The sequence below is a fragment of the Neolamprologus brichardi genome, chromosome 10 (assembly GCF_056152115.1).
Source record: "Neolamprologus brichardi isolate AB-2024 chromosome 10, ASM5615211v1, whole genome shotgun sequence".
Lineage (NCBI taxonomy): Eukaryota > Metazoa > Chordata > Actinopteri > Cichliformes > Cichlidae > Neolamprologus > Neolamprologus brichardi.
In genome coordinates, this window is record NC_142113.1 from 34,033,960 (window position 1) to 34,043,768 (window position 9,809).

The 9,809-nt window shown below is 50.6% G+C and overlaps 2 protein-coding genes across 2 annotated transcripts; both read right to left on the reverse strand.

Moving 5' to 3' along the window:
• Positions 1 to 1,463: 1,463 nt before the first annotated feature.
• Positions 1,464 to 4,947, reverse strand: pgap2 (post-GPI attachment to proteins 2). The gene is made up of 6 exons (XM_006808268.3): positions 4,608 to 4,947; positions 3,940 to 4,108; positions 3,466 to 3,715; positions 3,275 to 3,381; positions 2,062 to 2,170; positions 1,464 to 1,929 (listed from the first exon to the last, which is right to left on the reverse strand). Exons 2-6 carry the CDS (start codon positions 4,105 to 4,107, stop codon positions 1,799 to 1,801), a joined length of 765 nt encoding a protein of 254 aa, XP_006808331.1. The 5' UTR covers position 4,108; positions 4,608 to 4,947; the 3' UTR covers positions 1,464 to 1,798.
• Positions 4,948 to 5,732: 785 nt separating this feature from the next.
• Positions 5,733 to 9,378, reverse strand: LOC102781330 (acyltransferase PGAP2-like). The gene is made up of 6 exons (XM_087847640.1): positions 9,076 to 9,378; positions 8,309 to 8,524; positions 7,472 to 7,715; positions 7,287 to 7,393; positions 6,988 to 7,096; positions 5,733 to 6,245 (listed from the first exon to the last, which is right to left on the reverse strand). The coding sequence occupies exons 2-6, from the start codon at positions 8,474 to 8,476 to the stop codon at positions 6,121 to 6,123; spliced, it is 753 nt and encodes a 250-aa protein (XP_087703766.1). The 5' UTR covers positions 8,477 to 8,524; positions 9,076 to 9,378; the 3' UTR covers positions 5,733 to 6,120.
• Positions 9,379 to 9,809: the final 431 nt, after the last annotated feature.

Here is a 9,809-nt window from a genome sequence, read left to right on the forward strand (position 1 = left end):
CATGGCACCACCCAGCTGTACAGAAACTCCGTCATGCTAGTAGCAGTACGAGTTATTGTAACTGACTGTAAAAAGTCAGCACAACCAAAATAAACTCCACCTAAACTTGGTTTATATCTGACCCTGATAGACTGCAGGTCATAACTTCTTACCTGAAGTTCAGTTCACCTGACACTCGGACCGGCAGCTGCCTCGGGTCTCTGCTCCTCCTGCCTCCCCTTTCCCTCATCCACCTGCTGGCCTCCACCAAACAACTGAGTTATTTTTACACACCGACCAGCATCTGGCCAATCCACCACCTTTCATTGTTTATATCGTTACAAAGAAAAAAAAAGTCACCGGGCCACCGAGCAAATGTCCAGCTATGTTCATGCCATCAGTTAACCCTTCGCGTGCCACGGGGTTGCCGACCCCTGCTTTATCCTGTATCACAGCAGATGGCCCCGCCCCTCCCTGAGCCTGGTTCTGCTGGAGGTTTCTTCCTGTTAAAAGGGAGTTTTTCCTTCCCACTGTCGCCAAAGTGCTGCTCATAGGGGGTCATATGATTGTTGGGTTTTCTCTGTATTATTGTGCGATCTACTGTACAATATAAAGCACCTTGAGGCGACTGTTGTTGTGATTTGGCACTGTACAAATAAAATTGAACTGAATTACACATATTTTTACCTCTATGGTTAAATAAACATCTACTATATTAAAGGGGACATGAAACGCTGAACATATAAAGGCTAATGTCCCTCACTGTTTAACAAATCAGTGCATACAGCTTTAAAACATGTTCATAGTTCCATCTGTCAGTGCAAACGTGAACATGTGATTGGTTGGTTGTGGCTAACAGACTCAGGCTAACTAGTGACAGAATCGATACCTCAGAGGAAAATGACAGTGAAACTAAGCATCAGTGTGAGAGGCTCACTGTAGAGCTGCAGCGGTGAGTCGTCCACTGTGTTCATTTATGAGAGAAGAATGTGTTATAACCATGTGACATGGCACTATGACCTCTGTCCTTCAGGGGTCAGAGTCACAGGACCCGGGACTCATCAGGAAGCACTTGGATCATGACACAGAAACACACGTCAGTGTGACTCTGTCACTAGTTAGCGATTAATGCAAGTCTGTCAGCCTCCAACCGACGCAGCGTTTCACGTCCTGTGTAACTGAAACGATTTCCTGTGTGCTTCAGGAATGTTTAAGCTACAAACACTGCAGCCATGAACCTCCTCTGAGGACCTCCCCCCACCCGGCAGCTCCGCCTCCATCGTCTGCACATGCTCAGACCGTCTCAGCCTCTCTGATTTCTGTCAAAACATTTTGTTCTTTACTCAAAGGTTCATTTTTATTTCTTTACATTTCCAACACTTTCTCCTTCAGCGTTTATTCATCGTGCACTTTGGAAAAGCTTTTTTGTTTTTATAAACTAAACACGTCAGGTGACGACGAGGATGAAGAACACCACCATGACATCATCATCATCACATTTATTTTGTCTCTGAGGCGCCTGTGATGGTTTTTATCTGTGTGGAAATAAAACCATTAAAACCCTGATCAGCTGTTTCTGTAAACAAGTGTGACATCATTACAGCGGGCTGATCCATCAGTGACATCATCAGTACGCATCATTTCTGACAATTTAAAGACACAGGCGCACTACAGAAACAACAGAAGAAGAAGAACTCTGGTCCACGTCTCCATCACGCCGTCCCGCTCCGAAGGTCAGGGTGTCGTTGGAATGATGTCATCAGACTCCTCTCTCTGCTCTCGAGTTCAGAAATGGTAGAAACGCCCCGCCCCCTCCTGCTCAGTATCGTTTGTCCTCCGGCGGCGTGGCCACGGTCACCTCTTTGCTCCCGAAGTCCCAGAAGGCCGTCATGTGGAAGGCCATGTTGGAGAAGACCACCAGGTACTCGAAGGCGGCGAACAGGGAGTAGACTGGAGGAGAGACGGAGACGGCGTGAGACACGGAGACGGCGTGAGACACGGAGACGGCGTGAGACACGGAGACGGCGTGAGACACGGAGACGGCGTGAGACACGGAGAGCAGCAGCACAGAGCGGCACTTACTTCCTGCTTCACAGTATTTGTTGTGGCGTCTGAAGAAGTAGGCGGCGATCACACAGCAGCTGATGTTGAACAGGAAGAGACGCAGCTTCCAGCGATATGATGTCACTTCCTGAGACGGACAGAGAGCGAAATCAACATCAGATTTATGGAAAACTACCAAAGAAATGAAAGAAAGAGGCAAACTGCTCCATGTGACCAGTGAGACGTTCCTGCAGAGCCCTGAAGCTCACGAGGAACCACAGAACCACCACGAGAACCGAAGGAACCCACCAAGTATCCCAAAACTCTCCCTGAGCACCAACACGGGCGACCAAAACAGAAGAAATGCTAGAAGGTTCTGCAGACCATAACAAGCACATCTCAGCAGGTTCACTAAAGTCTGGCTCCAGGACTAGAACTGCCTCAGGTGCTGACAGGACCAACCCCAGATCTTCTTCTAGGACTCCTGGAACAAAGAAGGCCTCCAAACCTGCACAGAACCTCAGAACGGAGGAGCAAACACTCCTGACGGAGCTCCACACCCACAGCTGGGATGTGTTAGTATTTCTAGAGCTACATCACGTTCTCACAGTCTCTGAGGTACACGTGGAGCCTCACCAGCAGCACCAAAACCACGTCCTGAACCACCTGACCACCTCACACAGAGACAGAAGCGACTACCTGATGCTTCGTCCTCAACACGTCCACCAGAATCATGTGATCCTCCTCAGAAATTCACTTAACCACCATAATGACAAAGTACCAGTAGGACCTACTAGTAATCCAAAGTCCTCCTCAAGGACTCAGAAGTGTTTGAGTCCCTCAATCATGCCTAGAAGAACCAAACCTGCCCCAGCGTCACCTGAACCCCAACAGGAACAACATGAACCACCGTCAGCATCTGAAATCCTCCACAGACGTGGACGAGGACGCTCGCAGCAGGATGGGAACCCTCATGATGCCTTCAAGTACCACAAGAGCTCCTCAAAGAACAAAACCTCCATAAACAGACTGATCCTCTCACAGAGCTTTGTAACATCCTGAACTCACCGCGACCGACTGATCGAGCAGTTTGTCTACAGGAAGCTTTGAAGGACATTTTAAACTAATTTATCAAGTTTCTCCCAAACAGCTGGTGAAGAACATCAGCCACGCTGACTAAAGCTCTGTTACGACTAAACGAGACAAACGACTGAAGTTCGTGGTCGCACAGCACGCCGACAGCTCGGCTTACCTCTGGGCTCACGTAGTGCCTCTTGATGACGTACCACAGCCAGCACGTAATGAGCATGTGCACCAGCGAGCTCCCTATGAACGTGATGAACCCGAACTTATGAACACCTGTGGAGACAAACGGCCGTCAGCACGTCTGAAGGGCTAACTCCTGATTGGAGGACCTGGGTCAGCCGACCGCGCCGTACTCACTGTAGGTTTCCGTGGACGACACGTACGTGAGTATCACCAGGCCGGTGTTCTCGGCGAGGCTGCAGAGGAGCGCCAGCCCGCTCAGCAGCAGCTCCCGCAGCCTGTTGGCGAAGCGGCTGCGGTAGAAGCTGAAGTAGGCGAAGGCCACCAGGTACCGCGGCGCCGAGTGGAGCCCGATGCAGCCGCGCCAGATGTAGCGCTCCGGCACACCGTCGATGGCGGAGCTGATGGACGGGAGGTAGTTGGACACCTGGAAGAAAAATGACTTCAGGTGAATCAGGTGGGCGGGTCCTGATGACACCCGAGGCTGAGGTGTGGCGTGGGAGCGTCATCACCGCACCGCCACCAGGTAATGCTTTACCCGGACGCTCAGCGCGAGTCTGAAAAGCCTGACATGCACATTTTGACTCGTCAGCTGTGGTTTCAATAAATCAGCAGCTTCCTGCTGACGTGTCCTTCGCCATCAGCACTCACCTTACAGTGCGTGTACGTGGCGTCCTCATAGTGGTACAAGAGGGAGATGAAGATGCAGGCGATGAAGCCGGTCACCGGCAGCAGAACCGTCCCCACGGCGAAGCTTTTGAACGGCAGCCGGATGAGGAGCCGGTCCCGGTCCAGGCTGCTGTACGGCCCCTGGAGCATCCTGGGGGGGTGGAGCCATAAACAGGTAAACACACCAGGAGCTTCAATCCTAACTGAGGATTTTCCCGCTGTGGTGACGTCACCGATTTAAGAGCTATCTGTGGTTTCTGCTGTTTGTTCGCTGACACCTAAAACACACACGAGCCTCTGCGGAGCTGCACGTTCAAATCTTAGCAGTTTTAAACGGAGTTTGGCGCGTCCTCGCCCCGCGAGATTATGGGGATCATTCATCAGCTGGTCTGGATCACACCTGCGCTGCAGTTTACTGAAAACTGAATATTCACCATGTTTAACCAGCACAGGTCAGGCTTCGTATTTGAACATGTAAATGTTCTCACTGCACTTTGATTTTTTCACCCACAGCACAGAAACATTAGTAAAAAGTTCGGTTACTCGTGTCTGCGCTCTGAACACGTCCCTGTTCACCTGTACAGGTGACGCAGTCCTCTGACGTGGCAGACGTGCGGCTGTGAGCAGGTAGGCCGGGTGACAAGGCTCACCTTCACGGCTCCCCGGGCTGGCTCCTCCTCGCTGCCATCGAGCCCCCCGCCGGTGTCCTCAGCCCCGGGAGCTAATCCTGTCAGCCCAGCTAATCGCAGCAGCTAGCAACGTTAGCCGACAACTTCCGTGACTGTGACAGAAGCGCCGCTCCACACCTGTAACAGCGTCCGTTTCCCGCCACACGGCTGCTGCGGAGCCGCTCTCACCCGTTTAATGTCGCGCGCACACTTTCTACGCTGTTTATAATACAGTTTACCGGTTATTTCACCGGAGGACACAGACACGCTCCGGTAACGGCAACAGACTACTACTTCCGGTAACCACGTCCTTCAGAATAAAAGTCTTCCTGTCGCCTGCAGCTGTCACCCACCGTCTCCGTCCAGTATAAGGATGACACCACCGTGGTTGGGCCCATGTGTGATGGAGATGCGTACAGGGTGGAGGTAGAGAACATGTCCCACCGGAGCTCAGACAGTAATCTGAACATCTGATAATGGACTTCAGGAGGCACAGCTCCACTCCCCTCTCACTATAACTGAAGAATAGGTTGAATCTGTCTCCACCTTCAGGTTTCTACGCACCCACATCTCTGCTGATCTCACCTGGACCCACACCACCATCACCCTGGTAAAGAAGGCCCAGCAGCAGCTGCCCCTCCTCCGTGTCCTGAGGAAGAAGAACCTGGACCAGGAGCTGCTGCTGACCTTCTCCCCTCCTCAGTGGAGACCGTGCTCTCCTCCTGCCTGGTGTTGGTACTCAGGGGCCTCGACTGAGAACAGCAAGGCTGCACAGAGGGTCATTAACACCACCCAAAACATCACTGCTAACCCTGGAGGCCATCGCCACCTCCTCCTGTCTGTGAACCATCACAGGTGACCCCGCCCACCCCGCCTTTCTCTCGTCTGCCCCTGACTCTACATCTCTCTCCTGTTTGCAGTTTATTCCTGATGTCTGTAGTATTTATATTCTGCTTTTACTCCTGCACAGTGAAGTGGAGCTCTCATTAGTTTGTTGTACATGTGCAATGACAATAAAGGGCTGTTCTATTCTATTCTATTGTATTCTATCACACTGTGTCAGTGGACAATAAAGATGAAGAGCAGCCATAAACCAACAGTTCAGTGTTTCGGTTTTATTAAGGAGCAGAGACAGATGTTTACAGCAGTGTGAGTCACAGTGACGGATTAAAAACTCTGTAAACAGAAAAACTGAATAATATGTAAGAAACATTTAAAAAAAGGTTTTAAAAGCTTGCGTAACAGGATAACGACTCCCAGCTTTAACATTTGTCATATATAACATTTAACAAACTTTGATTTTGGATGACTTTGGATCTCAGCTTCACATTAGTTTCTCTGAAAAGCTGCTGGAGCTCCGACTAACCACACAGCAGCCGTATGATCAGCACATAGCAGAGGGACGCAGGCTTCACTGCACTGACACAGTTCAGACTTTAAACCCAGCTGTTTAAAAGCAACAATAGAAGAAGAACTCCGTCTCTCTGGGCGGAGCTCAGTGTCGTATTAGCGGCGTGGCCACGATCAGCTCTTTGCTGCCAAAGTCCCAGAAAGCCGTAAAGTGGAAGGCGATGTTGGAGAAGACCATCAGGTACTCGATGAAGGCGAACAAGGTGTAGACTGGAGAGAGAGCAGACAGGTCAGTGTATCCGAGTTACAGCAACGATGAAGAATCAGTTTTCACACCGTCTCCGTGAGGCTTCCAGACGGAGGAAGCTCCGGTCTGCAGCGCTGCATCAAAGTGTAAGTCATGGCACTTCCTGTTGCCACATGAGTTTAGACGGTGATGTCTAAACTGTGCTCAGGCTGAGACTGCTATCAATGAGAAGTTTGGGCCAGGCCGGACAAACCAAACACCTGCAGAGTCTCCATGGATACCGTCTGCAGCTCTTCAGTTTGGAAAACTGTCAGTTTTGTCAGTCCCAGAGTCCAGCGTCGATCGAAGCGATGTGAACAGGAGAAACGGAGGTCTAGGAGTGTTTGCTGGTCATGTGTTAATAATGCACAGACACCCGATGAGCGTAATATGAAGAAAATAAAGAGCAGTATGCCAAAATCCAGAAGCCAAGATCGAGAGGGTAGAGAGCAAAGAGGCAGGCGAGAGTCCAACACACACCAGGAATACGAAGCAAGCACTCGCTGCTGTTGTACCAACTGATACCCATCATACTGCTGATGCACCACCCACAGGACACCCTGAGGAACCCGGCAAAGGCCTAACAAACACCAAACTAACAGAGCAGCAGGTCTGACAGAGACGTTCTCAGGGAGGCTGAGGACGTCTCTGGTCTCAAAGACTGGAACCAGCACCTCCTCCAGACAGAAGTCCCTCTGAACCCGGTTATCAACGTGACCGACTTACCTCCAGGTTCACAGCGGTCGTTGTGGCGTTCGTAGAGTAAGTAGGAAGCCAAACAACAGGTGGCGTTTAAAACGAAGAGACGCAGCTTCCAGCGATAGGATGCGTCCTCCTGAGAAGGACACAGCTCTGCAGATCATTTACAACGAAACGATAAACGAGAGCGATGAAGTTAAAGTGGCGTTGGTGACGTCACTCCAACAGATTGAATCGTTGGTGTGACGGATCCACAGCTGTGGGAGCTTCATCTCTGCTCCTGGTGACACATGTGCAAACCAGATGTTTGACGGAGGTCGAGTTACCTCTGCGCTCTCGAAGCTCCTCTTCATCACGTACCACAGCCGGCACGTAATGAGCATGTGCACCAGCGAGCTCCCTGTGAACACTCTGAACCCATTGTCATGGTAACCTGTGGAGACAGACAGTCATCAACGTTTCAGATTAGAGACGCCCGACGCTCACGGTCAGCTGACCGCCGCGTACTCACGGTGGTTTTCTTTGGACGACACGTATGTGAGCAGCAGCAGGCCGGTGTTCTCGGCGAGGCTGCAGAGGAGCGCCAGCCCGCTCAGCAGCCGCTCCCGACCGCCAAAGCGCCCACGGTAGAAGCTGAAGTACGCGAAGGACATCAGGTACCGCGGCGCCGAGTGCAGCCCGATGCAGACACGCCAAATGTAGCGCTCCGGCACGTGGGCGACGGAGGAGCTGATGGACGGCAGGTAGTTGGATACCTGGAAGAAGAAACTCTGAAAGTCACTCCGCCGTGAACGCCTCTCCTGCTACAGCACGCCGTTAAAAACAGGAAGTGCTGAACGTTTAACACACGTTTAAAGCCCAGATTTCCTTGACAGGCCCCGCCCCTCTCTGAGCCTGGTTCTGCTGGAGGTTTCTTCCTGTTAAAAGGGAGTTTTTCCTTCCCACTGTCGCCAAAGTGCTGCTCACAGGGGGTCATACAGAATAGAATAGAATAGAGTAGAATAGAATAGAATAGAATGCCTCGTCCTGATGATTTAAAGCGAGGCGACTGTTGCTGTGATCGGGCGCCGTGCAGATCAAACTGACTTAATTGAAGGTCAAACATAAACGCTGCCGGTTAAAGAGACGACTAAAACCAAACACCACACTACGATTCAAAGGTGATACAAAGGTCACGCCCCTCGCCAGGTGGAAGTGACATCATCTTGTCTGTTTCATGAAGAATTACAGACATTTAGAATGTTTTACTGCTTCTAATTTCAAAATAAAAGACACTTTGAGTGATCTTCTTTAACGTCTGTGCAGAGAAACGTGTTTCCTGCTGACGTCTGCGTGCTTCCACATTTACCTTACAGTGTGCGTGCGTCGTGTCCTCGTAGTGGTAGATGAGGGAGACGATGATGCAGGCGATGAAGCCGGTGACCGGCAGCAGAACCGTCACCACGGCGAAGATCTTGAAGGGCAGCCGGATGAGGAGCCGGCCCTGGTCCGGGTCGCCGTACGGCCCCTGGAGCATCCTGGAGACAGGAGAGCTTCAAGCCTCAGACAGGTGAGACTAACACACCTGCAAAGGATGGAAACAAGCTCGTTGTTAGGATTCGTCTCTATTGCTCCTTAGTTTGTGGTTGTAATCCAAACATGTTTTAGTCTGTGACGTTTTTAAATCTGTGACACGCATCGATTACTTCCAACGAGGGACATCAGTTAACTTCAAAAGCTATTTCAGTGGTTTGGAGCCCTGTTTGTGTCCACAGGCAAATATCAGCCTGTGTTACTGAGGCGGGTATTAAAAATGAGAAGAATTTAAATGGAGTTTGGTGCAGTGTGTATACAGAACTGTAGAGAAGGTCACTGGCCTCACGAGTCGTCAGGAAGCCAGCATTAGTCTCTGCCACTGGTTCAGGTACCGTAAAATGTGACGTTTTTTAAACGGAGTCTGGTCTACAGAGAAACATCCGAGTCCACGGAGCCAGCATTGATCAGTGTTACCGAGTGTGGATTTTAAAACGTGACGTTTTTTAAACGGAGTCTGGTGTGCTGCATGAATGCTGATCCACGCAGATAGAGGAGTTTAAAACTTTGACAGTTATAAACAGAGTTCTGTGGCTGTCTTACCTGAACAGGTGCGGTCCTCTGACGTGGCTGACGGCAGCTGGGACCGGAAACGAGCTTTAAACCGGACAAAGAGTTTTCCAGCTCCGCGCCTCACCCAAAGCTCCTCTCACCGTTTTAACGTCACACACACTTCATACATGCTATTTAACTTACTTTAATGATTAAACTAACCGGAAGTGGCAGGGCTCCTTTGCTGACAACATTAATAACTTCCGTTGATTACATCTTTCAAAATAAAAGTCTTTAACCTAAAGCGTGTAAAAACAGCGGCAGGTCTTTAAATCTTGATTAAACAAAGCGCAGTTAGATGACATCACTGATGGGAACAGCTGATCGCTCAATGCTACAGGTGTCTAGTATGTGACGTCATTTGACCACGATGCATTCACATTATTATTACACGTTTTATAAATTCACGTGTGTGTGTGTGTGTGTGGTGCCTGCCTCTGCAGCAGGGGGCGCCTCACACGGGGTGAATAGTCACGTGACAGCATGTTTCCTCCATCAGCTGTTATCTACCTGTTTACAGAGTTCAGACGGCCACGCCCACAGGCGCAGCTGACGCGGCACCGTGGAGTCTTCAGGTGACAGCCGGACCGAGCTGTCACACTCCAGCTGTGACAGCTGCAGGAAGTTTACTGCGCATGTGCGGTGTGTCCGGGAGCCGCTGAGAGGATTTTAAACCGAGCCGGACTCGCAGGGCTGACTCCGTGGAAACAGCAGGAAAACTCGTC